The 27,279-nt window shown below is 35.7% G+C and overlaps 1 protein-coding gene across 1 annotated transcript in view; it reads right to left on the reverse strand.

Moving 5' to 3' along the window:
• MDGA2 (MAM domain containing glycosylphosphatidylinositol anchor 2) overlaps window positions 1–27,279 on the reverse strand; it is an 850,755-nt gene that overhangs the window by 118,321 nt on the left and 705,155 nt on the right. The window contains exon 9 of the mRNA XM_047075663.1: window positions 6,365–6,634. Coding sequence (XP_046931619.1) covers window positions 6,365–6,634 — 270 coding nt within the window. The remainder of the gene's footprint in view (window positions 1–6,364; window positions 6,635–27,279) is intronic.

Consider the following 27,279-nt stretch of genomic DNA (forward strand, 5'->3'; position numbering starts at 1 on the left):
TCAAAACTAAGCAATGCTAGAGTCCTCCAACATATTGTTTTGGGTAATATTACAGCTCTTAGCCAATCTGAATTTCTTTACATTTACTGAATGATAACATGTACTCCTTTTCAAAAAACTGTCACCTTTGCCTTATTTGTCCTCTAGAATCTAATTATAGTTATGTGTCTTATCTGCTGTTGCTGGACATGGAGAAAACAGCAGTTCTAATGCATAAATCTAAATATTGTACTATATCACAGGAAAATTGTGCAGAATCCTAGCACAAATATTTCTAAACTAGAGGCAAAAGAAACAATCACAGGCAAATTTTTGCTTGGTTGAACCCTATTTGCCATGTTTACTGAAGAAGGTAAACTATGAAGGATTTTTTTCAATATTGCCTTAGATACAGTAGTCTCCTTCATATGTAGGCTGTATTTAAAAAATAGTCCTTGGGGTGCCTGGTTGGCTCAGTACTGTCGGTTGAGCATCCAGCTTTGGCTCAGGTCATGATCTCATGGTTCGTGAGTTGGAGCCCCGCATCGGGCTCTGTGTTGACGGCTTGGAGCCTGGAGCCTGCTTCAGATTCTGTGTCTCCCTTTCTCTGCCCCTCCCCCATCACTCAAAAATAAATAAACATTAAAAAAAATTAAAAAATACTCCTAGGGGCACCTGGGTGGCTCAGTCGGTTGAGCGTCCGACTTCAGCTCAGGTCATGATCTCACGTCCGTGAGTTCGAGCCCCGCATCCGGCTCTGTACTGACAGCTCGGAGCCTGGAGCCTGCTTCTGATTCTATGTCTCCTTCTCTCTGCACCTCCCTCACTTTCTCTCTCTCTCTCTCTCTCTCTCTCTCTCTCAAAAAAAAAAAAAATAACATTAAAAAATACTCCTTGTGGCAGGAAATGGGTATTTGTGGCAGGGAAACCCTAAGCTGACTTTCAATGATTCTTAACCCTGATTTTCATGTCTTTGTGTATAATTCTTTCCCATTGAAAGTGGGGAGAAATTATGATGGGGTATCAGTTCAGTAATTGTTATGACATACAAGATTCCATCTTAGCTGACTAGAGCTAGGGATTCCTCTTTCTAGCTTGATGAAGTAGATAGCCATTTTGGAAAGACCCTCATGACAAAGAATTATGGGTGGTCTCTAGGATGTGCAGGCATCTTCTAGGACATGAAAGTGTCCTCAGCCAACAAGGAGCAAAACACTTGGGCCTTCTATCATACAACCATTAGGAAATTAATTCTCTCAAAAACCTTAATAAGTTTGGACATGATTCAACTTCCTCTCTGAAATTAAGCATTCAGATAAGAACATTCCAGCCAACCCTTTGATTGCAGCTTTGTGAGACCCAGAACAGAGGATCTGGCTAAACCATACCTGAACTCCTAACACACGGAAGTTGTGAGATAATACACATGTGCTGTTGCAAAAGATGCTCAGTTTGTAGTAATTGGTTATGGAGCATTAAGTAACATAGTACCCTCAATTCCATTGCTCGTCAATATAATATCTTGCAAGCTCTACGATTAAACCTATTCTTGTCTTTTTAAATTATACTAAGGGCCCAATGGCCATGGCTCCTGAAAAGTTGACTATCAGTAACAGTGTTAAGTATTACAGAAATAAAACCTAGATTCCAGGTTTTCCTTGAAAATCTCCATTTAATTTCATTGTATTTTTTTCAATTAAGGCAATTTAATATTCCTAGATTTAATTCCTAGATTTAATCCTGTGATTTAATCTTACTAAAATAAAATCAATACCCACAGCCTTTATTGCAGATACATCAATAGGATTAAGTTGTTTCCAAAAAAATTCAAGTAGAAAGGGTATCTAAAACTACCACTTTTTAAGGAAGTATCCTTAAAAAGAGGTAACACACTGAAATGTAGAGGTAATAGCTGGGACTTCAACAGCCATTAGGGCTATAAGATGTGCCAATTATTGATGGTGAATGAGCAATAAGATGGTAGAAACCTGAATTTCTGAAGACTTTGTGGAAAAGCCATCATGTTAGTTCCTGCAATGATACTTTAAGGTTTAACCTGAGTGTAATAATTTTCTATCTTGTTCAAATCATGGTTACTTGGGAGTTTTATGGATATTTTCAGATACTTGACAAATAATAACATACATAATTAATTTGTGAATTGTAAAATAATACACTATTACAACCTACACATCTCTATTTGGCTGAGGAGCAAAAGTCAAAATGACCCTGGTAAAGGCTTATACGAGGGACGCCATTACTCTGGTAGAGGAATATACAAAGGGAAAGTATTTCAAAATAAAGTAATATGTGAACAAAGGCATAAAGTCTTGGAAATGTGTAATGATTTGGTGGGAAGCAGAATGACTTAATTTGACTAGAGTGTGGAATAATTGGTAGGACTCAAAGAGATGTATTTCTATATATTCCATTTGGTATATTAATGAGTGGTTTGAAAATTCATGACATTGAATTAATGTTATCACCTCTATAAGGCAATGAAGAGCACAGATATTTCCCACTAAAAGTAAGATATATTTTCTAGGAAAATAAAGCCCTGCAGTATGGAAAATGGATTGAAAGGGAAAGAGGCTGAAAAGTCAGGTATCAGATAAAAGGCAACTATACTATCTCAGATAAAAGAATATATGGCTTTACAAATGTAATAGGAATAAAATTGTTAAAATGATATATTCAAAACACCAAGCAAATATAGTAGGTACAGAGTAAATAAGCGTTAAATATTTTCCAGATTGCAAAATTTTCATCAGTAGAGAGAATACACACTGGTTGTTTTATGCTCAATTATAACTTGTAGTTATGCAATAAAAATTCTTATAGAATAAATATCCGCCGTTACCCATTGAAAAAGACACTACTCCTTTAATAGTTTTCATTTAAAAGAATTTAAAATTGTCTCCATTGATCCAATTCTTAAGTGGTTTACAAATCTAAATTTATATAACTGTATATATACATACTTCCTGGAACATATAAAAATTCCTTCACAGAAAAACATGATAAATGGTGTTTAGTTTCCTACCATTGTTCACAAAGCTAACTTAACCCACAAAACAAACAATAAACAACTCTATGCTGACCTTTACCATAATAATATTAGTAAATAAAATAAATGAAAATACACAGTATTTTGTGGTATTGTCGTTAATATTTTCTAACATGGACAGTGCACTACAAGCTAAGCTATTCACTGTTCCCAAAATATCTTTACTTACTTTCTCACATCCTGACTTCTCAGCAAACACAACCCCACTCATCAACCTCTATACTCCCACACACATCACACACACATGATATAACTGGGAAAAAGAGGTGTGAAATTTTAGCTTTCCTAGCAGCTAAAGTAACTATAAATATGAGGACTGCCATTCGCTATTAGTTCAATTCTGTATATTTTGATATGTACTGAGATCAAGTTCACTTTTGGGTGACTGTATAACAGTCAAACCTAATAGAAGAGTGATCTTCAATTTGGTAAAATAGTTGTAATAACAAAATTAATTAATTTGGCTGTCAGGACGTAAACAGAATTGTCTTCAAAGATCTTTGTGGATAAAGAATATATGCAGAAAGATTATACATACCCTTGTATATATTCTATTCCTGAGCTCCTTTCTGTATAGCTTCAAAGGGTTCTGAATTGTGGCAAATTCATAAGGATTACTAATTGTGATATGTTTTAATAGAAGAAACAAATGCCTTTTCATTGTTCCTTCCAGACCTCTAATTCTAAGGAATCATTGATTTCTTTATATAATTGACCCTTAACAACACAGGTTTGAACTTTGTAGGTCCACTTCTACGTGGAGATTTTTAAAAAATAAATATAGTGAAGTATGGTAAATATATTTTCTCTTATGATTTTCCTGATAACATTTTCTTTTTAAAATTTTTTGATGTTTATTTATTTTTAAGAGAGAGAGAGAGAGAGAGAGCAGGGGAAGAGCAGAGAGAGAGGGGGAGACACAGAATCCGAAGCAGGCTCCAGGCTTTGAGCTGTTAGCACAGAGTCCAACACGGGGCTCAAACTCACAAACTGAGAGATAATTACCTGAGTCGAAGTCAAACGTTCAACTGACCGAATCATCCAGGCTCCCCAATAACATTTTCTTTTCTCTAGCTTACTTTAAAAATATAGTATATTATATATATATATATATATATATATATATATATATATAGTACAAAGTATGTGTCAGTAGATTATACACTCAGTAAGGCTTCTGGTCAACAGTAGGCTATAAGTAGTTAGGTTTTGGGGGGAGTCAAAAACTGTATGCAAATTTTTGACCATGTTGGGGGTTGGTGCACCTAACTCCTCTGTTGTTCAAGGGTCAAATGTATATTTTTCTGGATTATACAATATTTGGATTTCAATTATTTCCTTTTTTCTTCAAAACTATTGGAATCTTGAAACAATGAGGTTGACCTGAAGGTATAAAAAATACACACTGGAAATAAATTAGTTCATGGAGCTATTCATTCGCTTGTGGGGGCAACCCATAACAGGCTTATTCCTTCCTGGAGCTATCAAAATCTATTTACTACATCCCATGGATCTTGAATGGGAAATGGTTTCTTCTAGGAAAAGTATTCCCTTCTGGTCTCAGCTTGTCTTCCAGTTCAGAAAATAGGATTTGGGTCACATGATAGAGAACAAATGAAAATCTTACAAAGGCATCATTGTCTAAACTAGCCTGAAGTGTCAAAAACAAATTAGAATGAATGTAAGTCCAAAAATTTGAAGAAAGGTACGTAGTTAATTTTATGGAGTGTTTTTGTTTTGGAGAATTAATGAAAAAAAGGTGTCCTATTTCTACCGATATGTGGAAAACAACCACCTTTGAAAGATTCTTATTGATTTAGGGTAATAATATGTAAATTAAGAGTGAAAGTACATCGTGCCACTTAAATTACTCCATAGACTAACAGACTCCATTCTCTTTCCCTTGTAAATATGCGTAGGAATAAAAATTAGCAGTGAGATCATCATGTAAGTAGCATTGTCCTAGGGATTTCTGGTTTTGTTTTAATAGTTCACTTAAAAAAAAAAAAAAGTTTGTTTATTTATTTATTTATTTATTTATTTAAAGTCAACACTGGGGAGGGGCAGAGGGGGAAAGAAAGAGAGAGAGGGAGAGAGAGGAAGAGAGAATCTTAAGCAGGCTCTGTGCTATTAGCACTGATCCCAACTCAGGGCACCATCTCACAAACTGTGAGATCATGATTTGAGCTGAAATAGAGAGTCGGATTCTTAGGTGACTGAGCCACCCAGGAACCGTATTTTAATAGTTCACTTTAAGAAAAGTAGAAATCTTTTAAGTCTAACTGAACGTTGATAAAAGGACTATAAAACCAAGAGGTGGCAAGAGCCAGAAGAGAGGACATCTTCATATTCTTTGGTTGGTTCATTGCCTTTTATCTACCTAACGTCATATTTCAGGAACCAAAAATATGTCAAGGTGATTCATGTCTAGAAAATTTTCTTATTGGTAAGAACTTATCAATAAAAATTTACATTACCAATGAACAAGATTTCACTAAGTTTGAAACATTTACAATTGATTTTCAGGTAATAAACAATTCACTGTTTCAGTTTTTACTAGCATAAACATTCCAACTATTATGACTAACTTTCCCTAGAATTAAATAATACTGAAAAAGAATAAAAGGAATATATCCTTTTAATGTATGCCTAACCCATAGCTCAAAAATTATACAGATTTGTTAGTATATAGGTTATAAAATAATTTAAATATTTACATAAGACTTAATAGAGTTAATATTTCTTTTAATACATTGAAAGATATGGCACGAAAAAGTTTTGATTGATACGTCTTTCTAAAAATTTATTATATGCCAGATACAACTTTATTGCTTTCCCTCTGAATATCTGTGAACCAATGGTAAGCCAAGGACAAAATTAAGATTCACCAAAATTAAGATTCATCGTTAGTAAATAAATAATAATAGGAAGAAAACACTATTAAGAAAACCAAAGCAAGTCTTGGTTAACAAGTAATTTTAGACTTGCAGAAGAAAATATATATTAGTATTAATATTTGCAATGTGATCTAAAAAAACCTTGTTAAGATTTGTCACTTTATTACTTAAACACTCAAAATAACCAAACTCTTCACCAAATCTACTTGAATTTACATAAACTTCTAATTTTATAGGCATATAAACTGTCTTAACTACTAAAACAAACACCTTGAAAAGAAATGAGTAGCTCTAACTATGGTAGTCAAACTGCTCATAGTATGCTTCATGGATTTGAAAAATGCTTTAAATTCATATAGTGACAAAGCCTACAATCCCTTGATCAAAAATATATGAAAGGCAAAAATATTGTGAATCTTACCTGTAACAAGAAAGCTGCATCTCCCAGCTCCAGCTTCATTAATGATGCTACAATTATAAACCCCATAGTTTTCATTGGAAAGACTCTTCACCGGGTATTCTGTATACTCTTGAGAGTCAAACTGACCCGTCCGTAATAATTTATTGCCCAAGCGCCATTCATAGGTCAGCACCCGTATTGGATAGGCTCTCAGGACCCGGCAGCTCATAGTAACACTTCGGTCTTGTCCTTGCCGAATTTCCAGGAACGCTGGTTCCACAGCAGGAGGATCTGCAGAAGAGATGTTAAAACAGATAAAACATGTGGTCTGCAATGAGCCAAAGACTATTCTTATTCTAAGAAGCTGTTTTTAAGAACACATCTAGCAACAAGTAAGGAGTAAGAGGTGGGTGGAGAGCAACACCAGGAATTTTATCTTGGGATAGGAAATGGGAAACATCATTTACTGACTGTGGGCAGTGAATGAGATTCACTGCCTTGAAATATCATTTGCAGGTGAAAGTAGCAGAGTTCATTTTTTTCTTAGCTACTTCCCAGAACAAATCATCATGACTATGTTTATACTGCCAGCAACCAAATGATGTTGTAGGTGTAAAATGCAGTCTCCAAATTAGCATGAGACTTTGAAACAGATGAAGTCATTGATTCAAGTCAGTGAATTCTAATTATTCCCAGTTTGGCTTCTGAACTACCTATTATTTAATAAAGTAGGTAACCTAAGTTTATAAATTTATGTTCTAAATTATTTGGTCTGAACACATTTGACTAAAATTCATAATATTCATGGGTAAACCTTAAGCAAACTTTGCAAATTATAACACAGGTGGATGAGGTTTCTAACTCACTGCAATGATGCATTTATCTGCCTTAATTGTGATTTTTTCCATATAATTAAAACTTGCTACATTAGATACCTAACTTTTTTGTTTTTGATGGAAAGATTTCTGAAAAGTTTTTCATACAGACATTTCTCATTATATAGAGTATGCAAATTATAATCCTTTACCTCATGACTCCCGATGGTTATGATAAATAACAACTACTTCCTAGGCACTAAGGACTCATTTAATCAAATAAACTGTCTGTGACCACTCAGGATTGCACTGCACAGCACTATCACATCCTTGACTAGATGTATATGATACTCTCCTGAGTAGTATAGAGCCGTACATACTCTCTTGTGTAGTATAGAAGCCATACAACTCTTTCTGGCATCCCTTCCTTCAAGACGCTAAAAGGTTTTAGGACTGCCTAAAGGCACTAAGTTCACCCTCCAATATTCTTTACATGTTATTCCAATACTTTTTTGTACTATCGCTGTCCCTTCTCGTTGCCAATCTGTTGACTCATCCTTCTTGCTTCTCTCAACAAATATATTTAAACTACCTTACTGTTCTAATTTTATTCATAAATTCAATTTTTGAGCTCTTCCTACATAAGTGCTAATTTTTTTTTTAATGAATGAAAAAAATTCCTGTCTGCATGAAATTTATGATTTAACACAACAGGCAGCTATTTAAATAGCTGATTTACAAAACTGAAGTACAAAAAACAATTCTAGGGTAGAAAGTAAAGAAGTGAATAACACTATGAGGATTCACCAGGCAAGGCATCTCAAGGAATGTGATACTCGAGCTGTGTCTTCCAGGATATATAGGAAATGGTGAGGTTGGTAATCAATCATCCCAGGTAAGGAGATTAATATGTGCAAAAGGTAAAGAGAAAGTAGAGAGGAGGTGGTGTTCAGAGAAGTATAAATGAATTGGCATAGCTGGTGAACAAAGGGTACATGAGTGCTTCAGAGGAAATAAAGATGGAAAGAAAGGAAGGGACTCTAGTCAAGAATTTCTGAATATCATGTTATGGAGTTTGGATTTCATCTTGTTAGTGGTGAGGCTCATTAATTTTTTTTCTATTGTACCTGTTAATCCCTTTCATCTATTTCATCCAACCCCCACCACCTTTTCCTGTGGCAAACACCAGATTGTTTTTGTTATCTACGAGGAGTCTGTTTCTGTTTTGTTCATTTGTTTCTTTTGTTAGATTTCACATATAACTGGAATCATATGGTATCTGCTTTTCTCTGTTTGACTTATTTCACTCAGCATAAACCCTCAAGGTCCATTTAAAATTTTTTAAGGGGCGCCTGGGTGGCGCAGTCGGTTAAGCATCCGACTTCAGCCAGGTCACGATCTCGCGGTCCGCGAGTTCGAGCCCCGCGTCGGGCTCTGGGCTGATGGCTCAGAGCCTGGAGCCTGTTTCCGATTCTGTGTCTCCCTCTCTCTCTGCCCCTCCCCCATTCATGCTCTGTCTCTCTCTGTCCCAAAAATAAATAAACGTTGAAAAAAAATTAAAAAAAAAATAAAATTTTTTAAATGAAGGTTTTATATGACTAAACTGATCTTTTAGAAAGAATGTTTGGGCAGATAGGAGGAGCATACTCAAAGGAAAGAGTCTAGTTACAGAGAAAATGAGAACATCATTGCTGAAAGTCTGAACTAAGGCAATGTCAGTGAAACCACAAATGATGCCTTAGACAATGAGGTAGATATGGTGTCAGTGACGAAGACAGAGAAAACAGGAGGGGTAGTTTAGGGTACGGTGGACATGTTGAACTTGTGCACCTGCTAGTCAGACAGTAGGGATACCAAGTAGGCAACTGTTTCTTCATTTCCAAATATATATGGGTTATGTTTTATTATCTCTTTGTTCTGATTTTTGCTTAATTGGATCACGGTCAGAGAAAATAGTCCATGTGTTTTCAATCTTCTGAAATTTGTTGAAGCCTGAGTTATAGCCCAATATATGACTAATTTTTGTTCTGTGTATGCCTGCAAAGAAGGAATAGTCTGAAGTTTAGGAGTGTGATGTGGAACTGTTTGTTGGGTCAAGTCTGACAAATGAGTTATCCAAATCATCTACATAGTTATTGGGCTTTTACCCTATTTGTTCTACTTGGATTAATTTAGAAGAGTGTTAAGCTCAGAGCCCGACTTGGGGCTTAACTCAAGAACCATGAAATCATGACCTAAGCCAAAGTTGGAGGCTCAACCGAGCTGCCCAGGCGCCCCTGCTTTACATATTTTCAGGCCACGCTATTAAGTACATACAAATTTAAAATTGCTTTATTTTATTGGTAAACTGAAGGTTTTATCATTTTGAAACAACCTCCTTTATCTCTATTAAGGTTGTATTATTTAAAACTATTTCGTCTCAATTAATATTTACTCTGACATTGCTTAGTTAGTAGTTGCAAGCTGTCTTTTCCATACTTTTAGAGTTCCATTATCCTTATATTTTACAAGTGTTTCCTTTAAACAGCATGTAGTTATCTTCTATTTTTTCAAGAAACCTTAGCAATATTTCAATTTTACCCACAGCAATTAACACTTTGTTTACATTTACTGACTACTGATACATTTGAGTACAGATGTACTCAACAAATGTAACTGTTTTGTACTTCCTATTTGTTTTATGGTCTTTTTTCTTTGTCTTCTTTTAGATTTATGGACTACATGATTATTCCAACCCTTTTGCTGCTACTAATTTTCATTCTCTCTTTTTTTAAAAACAATTGAACATTATAATTTTATATCTGCACTAATTTTTAGAATTATTCAGATATATGCTGGCTCATTTGCCTTTAATTCATTCTTTCACTATATATTTTAAAATTCCATGATCATTTTCCAAATTTTGCCTCAAGTACATCATTTAGAATTATCTTTAATGACCTTTCTGGTCTTGATTTTCTGAAAATATATTTTTAGCCTTATTCTTAAAGCTTTTTTTTTTTTTTCCACGTTTTTTTTATTTATTTTTGGGACAGAGAGAGACAGAGCATGAACGGGGTAGGGGCACAGAGAGAGGGAGACACAGAATCGGAAACAGGCTCCAGGCTCTGAGCCATCAGCCCAGAGCCTGATGCGGGGCTCGAACTCACGGACCGCGAGATCGTGACCTGGCTGAAGTCGGACGCTTAACCGACTGCGCCACCCAGGCGCCCCTAGCCTTATTCTTAAAAGATATTTTCCTTTTACATAATAGGATTAGAGGGTGGCACTGATTTTCTTTTAGCATATTAGGATATAGTTCTACTGTCTTCAGATGGCTTTTACTGCTATAGACAAGTAAGCTTAAAGTCTCACACTTTAAAGTTATTGTTTTTGTTTCCTCCAGGTACATTCAAAATGTTTTTACCTTTGATATTTGATACCTTCAATATAATGATTTTAAGTGGATATTCTTTGTACCTAAAAGTTTGGGACCTGCTGGGATTTTTAAATCTGTTGATTTCAGTTTGGCATATTTCACCTAAGAAATTTCCGGAAAATTGTCATTTCTTAAATTATACCTGTGTTTTTTTCTTTCTATCCTCACTTGAAGGTGTTTTTCATTCATTCTGTCTTCCATGTCTTTAATCCCTCTTCCAACTTTTCTCTTTCTTGCTTTTTCTGCATTGCATTTTGAATAAATTCTTCTGAGCACTAATTCTTTCTTCAGTTCTACTTAATCTGGTATACCCATCCATTATGTTTTTATTATTATTTTAATGTTTGTGTTTGTTTATTTATTTATTTATATCCAAGTTAGTTAACATATAGTGTGATGATGATTTCAGGAGTAGAATTTAGTAATTCATTACTTACATACAACACCCAGTGCTTATCCCAGCAAGTGCTTTCCCTAATGACCATTACTCATTTAGCCCATCACCCTACCCAACACCCCACCAACAACCCTCAGTTCGTTTTCTGTATTTAAGAGTCTCTTATGGTTTGTCTCTCTGTTTTTATTTTTGCTTCCTTTCCCCTATGGTCATCTGTTTTGTTTCTTAAATTCAACCTATGAGTGAAATCACATGATACTTGCCTTTCTTTGAATAAATTATTTTGCTTAGCATGATACACTCTAGTTCTATCCCCATTGTTAAAATGGCAAGATTTCATTATTTTTATAGCCAAGTAATATTACATTGTTTCTATATACCACATCTTCTTTATCCATTCATCAGTCAATGGAGATTTGAGTTCTTTCCATACTTTGGCTATTGACAATACTGCTGCTATAAACACTGGGGTGCATTTGCCCCTTAGAATCAGCATTTTTGTATCTTTTGGATAAATACCTAGTAATGCAATTGCTGGGTCATAGGGTAGTTCTATTTTCAATTTTTTGAGGAACCTTCATACTGTTTTCCAGAGTGGCTGCACCAGTTTCTTTCCCACTGGCATGCTTTCCTGCATCCTTGCCAACATCTGTTATTGCCTGAGTTGTTAATTTGGTTTTTTTTATTTAAAATAATGTAGCTTTCATTTATAAACATTCTGCATAGTTTTTTTGTATACCTGTTGTGCCACTACTTTTATACTTTTCCATTACTTGCAAATGTAGTAAGATTTGTCTCTTATTTCTTTAAACAAAGTAATTATTTTATACTGTCTGATATTTCTATATGGCTTTAAAGATGTTTTTTGTTTGTTTTCTCTGATGGTATTTTGTTGCTGTGTATTCTCGGTTAATTTTGACTCTGTGCTATTCAATGTCCTGTAAAAATATGGGAATTTTTAAATATCTAAGATGATGATTTCTTCCTCTAGAGAGATATGTGTCTATAGGCAACTACTGATATCAATGTCTAGGATCACATTAATCTAGGTTCATGGCTTGAGGTTTTAATCACCCAAGTGATATGAATTTTCATTAAAAATCCTCCAAAGAGGCAACTTGTGATTATAATGTACAGTATGTGATCCCACATCACCCTTACCCTGCTCACTTCAAAGACAACTTTCTTTGCACTCACTCGGGAATAGGAATATGTAGACTGGGTTTACGCCTACTTTACTCTTATCCTATGGATATAGTCCTTCGAGTTCCAACTTCTATGGGTAGAACTTTTCTCCAGGAAATACTCTGGGTAGATTGTAATCGACTAGAAATGCCATCAAAACTGAAGCTTAAATTCTCCCACATCAGCAAATGCCCTTGGGGCAAGGTTAGCCTCATTGTCCTGCTTTCTTATAAATTTGACATTGTATTTTTAAAATAAACATTTTAATACTTTCAATAATATTTTTTAGAAATTTTGCAGCATTTTTTGATTGTTTGCATTGGAAGAATTTTTTTTTTTTTAAGAGAGAGAGAGCAAGTGGAAGAAGGACAGAGGGAGAGGGACAGAGAGAGTCTTAAGCAGACTCCACGCCCAGCACAGAACTGGATGCCGGGCTCAATCTCACAACTGTGGGAACAGGACCAGAGCCAAAATCAAGGTTGGATACTCAACCAACTGAGCTACCCAGGGGTCCCTACACTGGAAGGATTTTGAGGAATATTTTGTCTATTATATGCCCAGAATCACATGTCTCTATTAGTCAAATGGAAATACAGATCTAAAGCTCAAAATGCTGACTTGACTGAAAGCTCTGGTTTTATTGAGATAATTCAGAATAAGCTTAAACAAAGACAAATAAAAAGCCAAATTTGGATTTAGTCCTGAATATAATCACTTCTGGGGTTAGAGAAAAGTAAAAGTTCCTAGAGGAGAATAAATATAAATAAGCAAAGAGATATATGGATCCAGAGAGTTGTGTTACAAAAAATTAAAGGCTTTGGATGTTCAAAGAACATAAAGTAAAAAAATGTGCCAAATGTTAGCAATATATGAGTTTAGATTGAAAATATATATTGTTTTTGACAAGTCTGATGTCATAAGTGATTATAGCAAAAGCATTTTCTGTGGAGTATATATAATGTGTGTTGCAGTTTTTATGGTTAAATAGTAGACATCAGGAATGGCATCTGTTTGTTCAATACTGTTGTCTATGATTAGAAAACATAATTATCTATTCATTCTACTTTCAAAATATATCCAGAGGTTATACATTTCTCCCAATCTTTACTACCACTACTATTACCTCTTACATAGACTACTGCAAATGTCCTCCAATAGCCTTCTAAAAGGCCATTGTGCTTCTGATTTTGACCTTCTACTATTTCTCTGATATTGGCCAGATGTTCTTTTACAAGAGAAATCAGCTCTTGTTATTCTCCTCCTTAGAACACTTTATTGATTTGCCCCTACTTGTCAATCAGGCTTACAAAGTCCTGCAAGTTCTGGCTCTGACAATATTCTCAATCATTCTTATCTTAATCATTGTGTTCAGAAACATGTTTCCTTCCTGTTCCTGCATGACAAGCACTTTCTGGATTCTGGGCTTTATTCTTTCTTCTGAAGATGTTCTTTCCTTCACTCTTTCTATTGCTCTCTGATGGTCATTGTTTATATTTTACTTCTTTAGAAAGCCTATCCTGGGCTACCAATTAGTAAAATATTTCTCCTACTGTTACCAATACATGGTTAGCAATCATTGTATTTATTTCCTGCATAGTAACACCATTTGTTCATATCTAGTTCATATAAGTTCCATTATAATGGGACTTAAAACTCCCCATCATTGTATCTTCTCTGTATCCATCAAGTACTCAGCATTATAGCTAGTGCCAGATCATTACTGAATACATAAAAGAAAGAATGAATGAATAAATGATGTAAAAGAGTAAAGATGTTCACAAAGTCTTCAATACTTATTCAGCATGGGTTCTATGTCTACTCTGTTAAATCTGCGTAGATTCTGTGCTTACTTTGACCAATAGAATAGAGCAAAAGTAATGCTACATCATTTTCTAGGCCTGGACCACAGGAGACTGGGAATTTCACTTTTTATCTCTTAAAATACTTATTCTGGGAGGCCTGACCCATGAAATAAGTCCAACTACCCTACTAAAGAGACCATCTCAAGAGGCCCTGAGATTATACAAAGGAGGAAAGGGTAGAATTAAGCTCAGCCATCCTCACCAAGGTTCCAGATATGGGAGGTCATCTTGTACCTTCCAGACCAGCCCAGCCACCTGCAAAATACCATCAGGTGACCCAGATAATACCACAATCCACATGAAACAGAGGAATAGCCCAGGCAAGCTCTCTTCAAATTCTTGACTTGCCAGAGATTAAATAGATATAATAAAATATGATTATTTTGAGCTCCTAAGTATTTGCTTCACAATAACAGATAATTGATACAAAAGTCTCTGAGCCTTCAAAATTAAGCAGTTTGATAACATGAGTGGAGACCTGGTAGAGTGAGGCAAAAGGACAAGTGGACAGGGCAATGGTGAGAACACAGTTTAAGCAACAGATCCTGGGATCCAAGTTGGTTCCAGAAGGAAATGATTCAGAAGGAAACTAATAGGGGAAGTCAATCAATAGACTGAATTACTAGGATGCTTGAAAACCTTAAAAACAAGTACACTGAGAACAACGGAATCAGGAAACGAGAAAGCTGTAGTCAATAAACAGAATTTGTTGAAAATTTGGAGTGATTAGAGGCTCAGTGTTATGTTCATTGGAATGAAATGCTGAAGTGAAGTAGAGATTAATGATACTAGAGTCAAATGCAATTATGTTAAGTGAATACACATTTACTCTCATTGTATTTGTATCTAACAGTGTTTGCAACTGCTTATCTTTCTTCTTATAAATTTGTTTTTAAATGGCAAAGGTCAAAATGTAATTAATTATACTTACCAGGCCAATATCCTAAAATATATATTTACTTTTCCTATGAATGATTTTCTGTGGGAATTCTTTGACTATATCTGACCTATTAGATTATTTCAAATAATGGATTTTTTAGACTTTCACTCTATGTGAATGTGTCATTCATCCAAACCTAGAAAATTCAGTCAACTCATTTATTAACAGCCTATAAAAACACCTGATAGTGTTGGGTTAAATCTCTTCAGTGTGTTTTCATAGAGTTCAGTAGAGTCCGAGTTGGAAAGCATCCCTAAATGAAAGTAATAATTACTGCTATTTAATAGACTGCCCAAACACGTTGGGTTCCAGGGTGATTCCCTAACCTCAAAATAAGTGATAAAATGTGAAACTAAGCAAACTCATTATAAGTCACGTTTGCCTGTGGAAAACTTCTGTGATATAAGGTTCACTTTAAGCCCACTGGCTATTAATGAACTCAGCATTTCATTCCTTGGAATAACCAGTGAGAAGAACAGACCTTCACAGTTAGGATTAAACGGTGTTGTATGAAAACTTTAAATATGATGAAAGAAAGCTTCAGGTGTCAAAAAGTTAAAGTTCACTATTCTGATAAAATCAGCATTTCGTGGTGTAAGAGTTATTCAGTATGCTTTATTATGAAGTATTTAATTTTAAGAAACTGAAATAAAAAGATATTGTGAGAAAAAAAAATCCACTTAAGGAAGATTCCTTAGGAGAAATAAATAGGTAATTGTGTTTTTTTTTCCAACTGAACAAATGATTCTAAAATTATACCATTATAGTCTAAAAATACACATTATATTATCTGGTTCAAAAGTTTACTTGTCAGGGGCACCTGGGTGGCTCAGTCGGTTGAGTGTCCGACTTCGGCTCAGGTCATGATCTCACAGTCCGTGAGTTCGAACCCCACATCCGGCTCTGTGCTGACAGCTTGGAGCCTGGAGACTGCTTCAGATTCTGTGACTCCCTCTCTCTCTGCCCCTCCCCCACTCGCACTCTGTCTCTGTCTCTCTCAAAAATAAATAAAACGTTAAAAAAATTTAAAAAGTTTACTTGTAAAACCATCTCCCTACATATATACTAAAGGATGATGATAATAAAAATAATAATTATAGATGTTGATACTGCATATTTACTAAATTCTAGGTACTGAGTTAATGTATTCACATGGTTTATCTTTTTATAGTAGTACTCATTTTTATAGAAGACAGTGAGGTACAGAAAAGTTAAGTAAAGTCACCCAGCTAAAAATTAGCAGAATAAGTATTCAAACAAAGCACTGTGACTCCAGAGAGTAGGCTCATAACTACAACGTCTGCTTCATTCTTTCCAATTACAAATATTACCAATTCATCATGATTTGGGTCTCTCAGCATTTCCCTCGGAAATATTGGTTATTGAAGTTATCAATTAAAACAGACGTTGGCCTATTCACATGTACAAACTTGTGTAAGTCAAAAATGGAAACCATATTTTGTGGAAAGCATAAAAGTATTACAACAAAACTGCTAGGTTAAAGAAAAAATATTAATGATAGATTTCAAACCAGACTGAAATTGTAGTGTATATAACAAAGTACTTCATGTAAACAAATTTCTGTACTACCCATGTATTAATAGATATGATGAGTGCATGTAGAATATAAGCTGTCTGGAGGTAAAGGTATAACCTTTTAAAGTTATTAAGGATTTTGATTGGAATAAAGTTGTTAAGGAGAAAGTGCTCGCAATTAATTAGGTTTTTAGCATTTACTATTCTTGTACCTACTGGTTCCAGATGTCTGAGAAGTGTTCTGAGTAGGAATGGTTCTAAATCTTTAAATCAAAATACAAGTGTCTAACTTATTTGGAAAGAGGAACCTGTGAAAACACTCAATTATAGAGAAATGTGTATTAGTATCTATTTCTTAGTAAGGGAATCAGAGATAAGTCCATGATTTCTTGCAATATTGTGTATAAATAAAACTTTGCCTCTATTTCTTAAAAAATGTCCAGGTTCTCATGAACACCAGAACTGTAAACAAAGTAATACTTTTAATTTACAGAAATAATAAAAGACATTTAAATATATAACAAAAAATTTCAAGCTAGTATTAAAAAATGTTGATATAGCCCTTTTTAAGTCTTTAAGGGAGTATCAGACTATGAATGTTAAATATGTATAGTTTATCTATAGTTAAAAGAGGAAAATAGTCACCTGTTTGGTGAACTTCAGTGTAGGTATGATCCTAATTATGTAACTCTTAGGTCACTACTAAACATGTACACATTAGGATCATTTCTTCTCAAGTAATTTCTTCTCAAGTCAAATATCTGTCCAATGAAACACCTGTCTGTTCTTTGCTATTCTTTGTTAAAAGAGATATGGGGAAACTGTGCTGTCAATAATAATAATAATAATAATAATAATAATAAATCCAATACTTAGATGGGAAAATCCAGGAGTTTGAATGTCAAGTCAGTGAAATATATTCTTCTATTGTTCAATCAAAATAGTGAAATTGCTACTTTTAGTGTACGACAAACTGCCTGTGTGTGTGTGTGTGTGTGTGTGTGTGTGCGTGCCTTTCTCTCAAACCTTTTCATGGTCTTGCAATTATACCCATCTTACTGGTGAGGACTTTGAAATTCAGAGATGACTGTGAGTAACCTCTTTATGCACTGAGAAACACTAAGCATATTTGAACCAAGGCCAATTTACCTTCAAAATGTCAGCCGTTTAGACATTACCATGTGATTTCTTTAAGCATTATGTTCCTATAAGGATATGTATTCAAAAGATCCCTATATTATTTGCATCAATCAAACACATAAATACTTAGAGAATTCATAGATACTGCTGGGTACAAGATGATATACTAGGGGATTAAACAAAAATGAATAAAAAATGGCTCCTGTTAACATGCAAGTTACAATCTCAGTATAAAAATAATATCTTAATATATGTAAGTAAGCACAATTTAAAATGAGCAAGTAATATATTAGTTTTTATAAGGCAATAACTTATTAATTGCTATAGTGTAATGGGAAATATAGATTTCATCTTAGTTGTTGATTCCTAGAACAGGGCTCCTAAAACTCTTGGAATTTCCTGAGTCATAAGAATGCCTTTTGTTATTTATGACAAGCCCCTTTCAACCATAGGAAACTTATGCTAATGAAGTGATTCTGGCTGGCCCCTAGAGCTTTGGGATGTGATATTTCCAGAAAGATCAAGCCTTGATTTTAAGTTTGGAACATTTCATTCCACCCCCTAATCTCCAGGGAAGGAAGAGAGGATAGAGTTTAGAGATTCAGTTCAAGTACCACTGGCCAATGATTTAATCAATTATGCCTATGTAATGAAAGTTCCAATAAAAATACCTCAACAATGGGAAAACAGAAGATGGCAAAACAGCATGGAAGTTTTTTGTGTGTCTGCCGTCCATGAAATACAGCCAGACCAACATTAACCATCCTACACACCTAGAAAACTGATTGGAGGATTAACACAACAATCTGCACAACCTGAACCACAGAATTCAGCAGGTAGGCAGCGTGGACAAGTGAACTTGGGAGCAAAAATCTGCGGGAAGGGAGGTGTTTTGTGGGCAGAGAGAGGACAGAGATGGTGGGGGGGGAGGGAAGAATATGGGAAAAGCACTCCTCCCCAAAAGCAGCTGGAGAGAAAGTGGAAAATTGGAAACAGCCGCAGGGACTTAACTAAAAAGGGAGAAAGGAGAAAGGAGAGGGTTTACATTCCATTAAGACTGTAAACAAGGGGAGCGCAAAGGCTGCAACTTTGCAGCTCAATACCTGGTGGTGCTCTGGTGGGAAGGGCGAATCCCCAGGAGCAGAGTGGGGTCCGGGAGTTTCTCAGGCCACACGGAGAGAAGCAGTTCCACTGCTGGAAGGGCATTTGGTAGAGACTGTTGAAGCCACCCAGTCCCAGCAGACCCCAGAAAATGGCCACATTTGTTGGTGCTAGAACAAGGTCATTAAGGGTGAAGACTGGTGCCAGATGTGTGTTGTGATTTTTCCATAATCACTGAAAAGCTGCTGCTACACTATCTCGCGAACTTTTTGGGGGCAGGCTGGCACCTGGACGCAGTCTCCGGGCACCGGCAGCAGCAGGGTCCAGCAAGCGTTCCTGGGTGCAGCCGGCCTTCGGCCATTGCTCATTCGGCCACTGCTCGGTGAGACTCTCCCGCAAAAGGGCAGAACGGGTCAAAGCCGCAGTCCCTCAGAAGTAAGGGGCCAGGGAAAACAGCTGCATCTGAGACAAAACTCGGGAGAGAGGTACTGCCTGGGGCCTGGTCACGGAAAGTGAAAAAGTGGGGGAACGGATGAAAGCTGAAGACACAGGACGGGTGCGCGATTGCTGATCCGGGAGAAGAGAATTCTGAAACCAGAGGCTGAGTACCTGTGTGACGCCATTTTTCACTGCTCCCGCACATGCGCATACGCATCTTTCAGCACCACAATGCTCCACCCCAGTCAGCTAGCAGCGCCATCTAGTGGAGAACGGAGCACTTACACTGAGCACCACCCAGCTGGGCCAACCTGGTTCTTCAAGAACACAAGTCTCACCAACTACTTAGTTTATGGACTATAAAGCACTACATAGTCTTACTTCTAGGAGAAAACGAAGTAATTTCAGTCCTACTTCAATCTGTTAGCAGGTCCATCTATTCAATTTTCTTTCTTTTTTTTTCTCTTTTACACTTCTTTTTCTTGAATACAGAAAGAGAAAAAATTAATTTTTATTTTCACTTTTTATTAAAAATATGTTTCTTTAATTTTTTACTACATTTTTTACTTTTGTGTAAATTGTTTCAAATTCTATTTTACTTCCATCATGTTTAGTCTACTTTAGTGTATTCACCTTTTCAAATTTTCAAACGATTTCCTTTTTTTTTCCTTTTTTCTCTTTTCTGTTTCTTTTGTTATTCTTGAATGCAGAAAGAGAAAAACTTCATTTTGACTTACAATTTCTATTAAAATATTTTTCTTTAATGTTTTTACTACATTTTTTGCTTTTATGTAAATTTTTTCAAATTCTATTTTACTTCAATCATTTTATTTTAGTCTACTACAGTGTATTCACTTTTTCAAAATTTCAAATGATTTCCTTTTTTTGCCTTTTTTTCTCTTTTTCTCTTTTTCTCTTTTTGGTTCTTTTCTTAATCTTGAATACAAAAAAAGAACAAATCATTTTTATTTTTAATTTTTATTAAAAATATTTTATTTTTTTACTATATTTTTTGCTTTTATTTACACTTTTTCAAATTCTATTTTACTCCCACCATCTCATTTTAGTCTACTTCAGTGTATTCATTTTTTCAAATTCTCAAAAGATTTTTTTTCTTCCCCCCCACCTTTTTTTTCTCTAATCTGTCAAACCACTTTCAACACCCAGACCAAAACACACCTAAGATCTAGCACCACTTATTCGATTTGTGTGTGTGGGTGTGTTTTTAGTTTTTTAATTTTAATACTTTTTTAATCTTAATTTTTTATTTTAATTTTTCTACCTCGTTAATTCCTTTTCACTCTCAAAATGACAAAATGAAGGAATTCTCTCCAAAAGAAAGAGCACAAAGAAACGACAGCCAGGGATTTAACCAACACAGATATAAGCAAGATGTCTGAACCAGAATTTAGACAATAATAAGAATACTAGCTGGAGTTGAAAATAGATTAGAATCCCTCTCTGCATAGATAAAAGAAGTAAAAAGTAGCCAGAATGAAATTAAAAATGCTATAACTGAGCTGCAATCACAGATGGATGCATTAAGGATGGATGAGGCAGAACAGAGAATCGGCGATATAGAGGGCAAACTTATACAGAATCATGAAGCAGAAAAAAAGAGGGAGACGAAGGCAAAGGAGAATTTAAGATTTAAGAATTAAAGAAATCAGTGACTCATTAAAAAGGTACAACATCAGAAGCATAGAGGTCCCAGAAGAGGAAGAGAGAGAAATAGGGGTAGAAGGATTATGTGAGCAAATCATAGCAGAAAACTCCTAACCTGGAGAAAGACACAGACACCAAAATCCAGGAAGCACAGAGGACCTCCATTAGATTCAATAAAAAAAACGACCATCAACGAGGCATATCATAGTCAAATTCACAAAATACTCAGGCAAGGAGAGAATCATGAATGCAGCAAGTGAAAAACAGTCCCTAACCTACAAGAGAAGACAGATCAGGTTTGCAGCAGACCTATCCACAGAAACTTGGCAGGCCAGAAAGGAGTGGCGGGATATATTCAGTGTGCTGAATCAGAAAAATATGCAGCCAAGAATTCTTTATCCAGCAAAGCTGTCATTCAAAATAGAAGGAGAGATAAAAATTTTCCCAAACAAAAACTAAATGAGTTTGTGACCACTAAACCAGCCCTGCAATAAATTTTAAGGGGACTCTGAGGGGAGAGAAGATGAAAAAATATATATATTTATATATTATTTATATATTTAAATATATATTTATATTTATTAAATATATATATATATATATATATATATATATATATATATAAATACCAAAAGCAACAAAGATTAGAAAGGACCAGAGAACACCACCAGAAACTCCAACTCTAAAAGCATCATAATGGCAATAAATTCATATCTTTCAGTACTCACTCTAAAGGTCAATGGACCCAAAGCTCTAGTCAAAGACATAGGGTAACAGAATGGATTAGAAAACAAGATCCATCTACATGCTGTTTACAAAAGACCCACTTTAGCCCTAAAGATACCTTCATTGAAAATAAGGGGATGGAGAACCATCTACCATGCTAATGGTCAACAAAGGAAAGCTGGAGTAGCCATACTTATGTCAGACAATCTAGACTTTAAAATAAAGACTGTATCAAGAGATGCAGAAGGGTATTATATCCTAATCAAGGGGTCTATAGACCAAAAAGACTTAAAAATTGTAAACATTTATGTGCCAAATGTGGAAGGACCCAAATATATAAAACAATTAATCAAAAACATAAAAAAAAAACTCATTGATAGTAATATCATAATAGTAGGAGACTTCAACACCCCACTCACAGCAATGGACACATCATCTAATCAAAAAATCAATAAGGAGACAATGGCTTTTTTTTAATTATTTTTTTAACGTTTATTTATTTTTGAGACAGAGAGAGAGACGGAGCATGAACAGGGGAGGGTCAGAGAGAGGCAGACACAGAATCTGAAACAGGCTCCAGGCTCTGAGCTGTCAGCACAGAGCCCGACGCGGGGCTCGAACTCACAGACCGCGAGATCATGACCTGAGCCAAAGTCGGCCACTTAACCAACTGAGCCACCCAGGCGCCCCAGGAGACAATGGCTTTGAATGACACACTGGACCAGATGGACTTAACAGATATATTCAGAACTTTTATCCTAAAGCAGCAGAATATACATTCTTCTTGAGTGCACATGGAACGTTCTCCAGAATAGACCATATACTGGGACACAAATCAGCCCTAAGTACAAAAAGATCGAGATCATACCATGCATATTTTCAGACCACAACGCTATGAAACTTGAAATCAACAACAAGAAAGAATTTGGAAAGGTAACAAATACTTGGAGACTGAAGAACATTCTACTAAAAAATGAATGGGCTAACCAAGAAGTTAAAGAGGAAATTAAAAAGTATGTGGAAGTCCATGAAAATGATAACACCACAACCCAAAACCTCTGGAAGGCAGCAAAATGGTCATAAAAGGAAAGTATATAGCAATCCAGGCCTTCCTGAAGAAGGAAGAAAGATCTCAGATACACAACCTAACGTTATGCCTTAAGGAGGTGGAAAAAGAACAGCAAATAAAACTCAAAGCCAGCAGAGGACAGGAAATAATAAAGACTAGAGCTGAAATTAGTGCAATAGAAGCCAAAAAAACAGTAGAACAGATCAATGAAACCAGAAGCTGGTTCTTTGAAAGAATTAACAAAACTGATAAACCCCTATCTAGTTTGATCAAAAATAAAAAGGAAGGGATCCAGATAAATAAAATCAAGATTGAAAGAGGAGAGATCACAACCAACACAGCAAAAATAAAAACAATAAAAAGAGAATATTATGAGAAATTATATGGCAATAAAATGGGCAATCTGGAAGAAACAGACAAATTCCTAGAAACATATACACTACCAAAACTGAAACAGGAAGAAATAGAAAATTTGTACAGACCCATAACCAGGAAGGAAATTTACTTAGTGATCAAAAACCTGCCAAAAAACAAGAGTCCAGGGACAGATGGCTTTCCAGGGGAATTCTACCAAACATTTAAGAAAGAGTTAATACCTATTCTCTTGAAGGTGTTCCAAAAAATAGAAATGGAAAGAAAACTTCCAAACTCTTTCTAGGAAGCCAGCATTACCTTGATTCCAAAACCAGACAGAGACCCCACTATATAGGAGAACTATAGACCAATTTCCCTGATGAACATGGGTGCAAAAATCCTCAACAAGATATTAGCCAACTGGATCCAACAATACATTAAAAAAATTATTCACCACGACCAAGTGGGATTTATACCTGGGATGCAGGGCTAGTTCAATATCCGCAAAACAATTAACGTGATTCATCACATCAATAAAAGAAAGGACAAGAACCATAGGATCCTTTCAAAAGATGCAGAGAAAGTATTTGGCAAAATACAACATCCTTTCTTGATAAAAACCCTCAAGAAGGTAGGGGATGAAGGAGCATAACTCGAGATCATAAAAGCCATATATAAATGACCCAACGCTAATATCATCCTCAATGGGGAAAAACTGAGAACTTTCCCCCTAAGGTCAGGAATAAGACAGGGATGTCCACTCTCACCACTGTTATTCAACACAGTATTGGAAGTCTTAACCTCTGCAGTCAGACGACACAAAGAAATAAATGGCATCCAAATCGGCCAAGGAGGAGGTCAAACTTTCACTCTTCACAGATGACATGATACTGTATATGGAAAACTCAAAAGATTCCACCAACAAACTGCTAGAACTGATTCATGAATTCAGAAAAGTTGTAGGATATAAAATCAATGCAAAGAAATCAGTAGCATTCCTATATACCAACAATGAAGCAACAGAAAGAGAAATCAAGGAATCGATCCAATTACAGTTGCACCAAAAATCATAAAATACCCAGGAATAAATCTAACCAAAGAGGTGAAAAATCCATACACTGAAACCATAGAAAGTTTATGAAAGAAATTGAAGAAGTCACAAAAAAATGGAAAAAGATTCCATGCTCCTGGATAGGAGGAACAAATATTGTTAAAATGTCAGTACTACCCAAAGCAATCTACATATTCAATGGAATCCTTATCAAAATAACACCATCATTCTTCACTGAGCTAGAATAAATAATCCTAAAATGTGTATGGAACCAGAAAAGACCCCAAATAGCCAAAGCGATTTTGAAAAAGAAAACCAAAGCAGGAGGCATCACAATCCTAAACTTCAAGCTGTATTACAAAGCTGTAATCATCAAGACAGTATGGTACTGATACAAGAACAGACTCAGATCAATGGAACAGAACAGAGAACCCAGAAATGGACCCACAAACGTATGGCCAACTAATCTTTGACAAAGCAGGAAAGAATATCCAATGGAATAAAGACAGTCTCTTCAGCAAGTAGTGCTGGGAAAACTGGACAGCGACATGCACAAGAATGAACCTGGACCGCTTTCTTACACCACACACAAAAATAAACTCAAAATGCATGAAAGACCTCAATGTAAGACAGGAAGCCATCAAAATCCTCGAGGAGAAAGCAGGCAAAAACCTCTCTGACCTTGGCCGCAGCAAGAAGACATGAATAGACACTTCTCCAAAGAAGACATCCAGATGGCCAACCGACACATGAAAAAAATGCTCAACATCACTCACCATCAGGGAAATAGGAATGAAAACCACAATGAGATACCACCTCACACGTGTCAGAATGGCTAACATTAACAACTCAGGCAACAATAGGTGTTGGCAAGGATGCAGAGAAAGATGATCTCTTTTGCATTGTTGGTGGGAATGCAAGCTGGTGCAACCACTCTGGAAAACAGGATGGAGGTTCCTCAAAAAACTAAAAATAGAACTACCCTACAACCCAGCAATTGTACTACTAGGCATTTATCCAAGGGATATAGGTGTGCTGTTTCAGTGGGACACATGCACCCCCATGTTTATAGCAGCACTATCAACAATAGCCAAAGTATGGAAAGAGCCCAAATGTCCATCGATAGATGAATGGATAAAGAAGTGGTATATATACACAATGGAGTATTACTCGGCAATCAAAAAGAATGAAATCTTGCCATTTGCAACAACGTGGATGGAACCGGAGGGTATTACGTTGAGTGAAATTAGTCAGAGAAAGACAAAAATCATATGACTTCACTCATATGAAGACTTAATAGACAAAACAGATGAGCATAAGGGAAGGGAAACATAAGCATAAGGGAAACAAAATAATATAAAAACGGGAGCGGAACAAAACAGAAGAGACTCATAAAATATGGAGAACAAACTGAGGTTTACTGGAGGGGTTGTGGGAGGAGGGATGGGCTAAATGGGTAAGGGGCACTAAGGAGTCTACTCCTGAAATCATTGTTGCAGTATATGCTAACTAATTTGGATGTAAATTAAACAATAAAAAATAAAATTAAAAAAAAAAAAAACAAACCTCAACAATGGTGTTTGGAGAGCTTCCAGGTAGGGAAACATATTGAAGTGCTGGGAGAGTGGTGCACTTGCAGAGAGCAAGGAAACCGTTCCATTACCCTACACTTGCACCCCTAATCTTGCCGTATGTATCTCTTACACTTGGCTGTATCTGAGATACAGCCTTCATAATACACTGGTAAATTTAAGGAAAGCGTTTTCCTGAGTTCTATGAGTCATTATAGCAAATTATCTAAATTGGGAGGGAGGAGGTCATGGGAACTCTAAAATTTACTGCTGGTTGGTTAGAAGTACAGGTGGCAACGTGGAATTATTACTGGTGTCTGAAGTGCAGGTAATCTTGCAAGACTGAACCCTTTGACTTGTGGTATCTTCACTAACTCCAGGCAGTTAGTGCTGGAATTGAATTCAACTTTGGACACCTAAAGGTTTTGAGGAATCAGAGAATTGGTGTTGGAAAACACACTAGTTATTTGGTGTCAGAAAGAAAAAGACAATTGCCAACCAAGTCTTAAAATAGGCCAAATGTATTCAGCAGTGAGGATACAAAAAAGGATAAACTGAGAAAAAGATATTGAGAAGTTTGTAGGTTCTGGCTAAGTGTATATTAAACGTGGGGATTGAAACACTTTTAAGATTAATCTACTCTGTATGGATGAGCAAGCACACTACACATACTTAAGACTTAATTTAATCCTTACAATAATCTTTCTTTTTTAACTATTTTGAGAGAGAGAGAGAGAGAGAGAGAGAGAGAGAGAGAGCGCGCACAAGAGTGAACACATGTGATGTGCGATGTGCGGGCGGGGGAAGAGACAGAGGAAGAAAGAGAGAGAATCCCAAGCAGGCTCCTCACTGTCATCACAGAGCCGGATGCAGGGTGTGATCCCACAAACTGTGAGATCGTGACCTGAGCCAAAGTCAAGACCTGGATGCTTACCTGACTGAGCCACCCAGGCACCCCTCCTTACGACAATCTTTTATAGTATATATTATTGTCTCCATTTTACATATAATACATCTGGGAAGTTACATTCTCGAGCATCCCACACATTCCAGGTGACAGACTTCAGATCCAAAACCACCTACTTCAAAGTCCATGTTCTTTCCAACATAGTAACTTGAGGAAGCAGTGTCAAAAGCAAATTATAAATCAGTCTTTAGCATAATGATCATCTACTTCAGAAGTTGTCAATATAGGGAAATGTAATTTAAAAACTAAATTGTCTATATCATTTGTAAACAATTAGCAGCAAAGCTACACCAAAGATTGGGTGAAATACTTTATAAAATTAGTGTTCACTTTTCTCCACAAACATTTTGAGATTGTTGGTAACCATTACTTCACATCTCTACGAGTTTTGTATGCAAGATACAATTTTGGAGTTATAGTAAATTATTAAATTGTCATACTATTGAAAATACTTGCATATTTGTATTATTGATATAAGACACATACTGGATAATGTATAGAACCACTGCAATTCTTTTCTCATAACAAAAGTATAGTAGTCTGTACTCATAACTGTTTTATGGGAGCTTTGCCTTATAAGATTAATAGACACTATTTATCATTTAGCCATACTGTTTCTAGACCTAAAAGAAAGTGAAGAATAAACCAACTCTGGATAATCCAAGGAACTTTTCAATAATACATTTGATCTAATCATTTGG

The sequence above is a fragment of the Lynx rufus genome, unplaced genomic scaffold (genome assembly GCF_022079265.1).
Source record: "Lynx rufus isolate CCGP_SWC_20201006 ecotype Redwood Valley unplaced genomic scaffold, mLynRuf1.p SCAF_13, whole genome shotgun sequence".
NCBI lineage: Eukaryota > Metazoa > Chordata > Mammalia > Carnivora > Felidae > Lynx > Lynx rufus.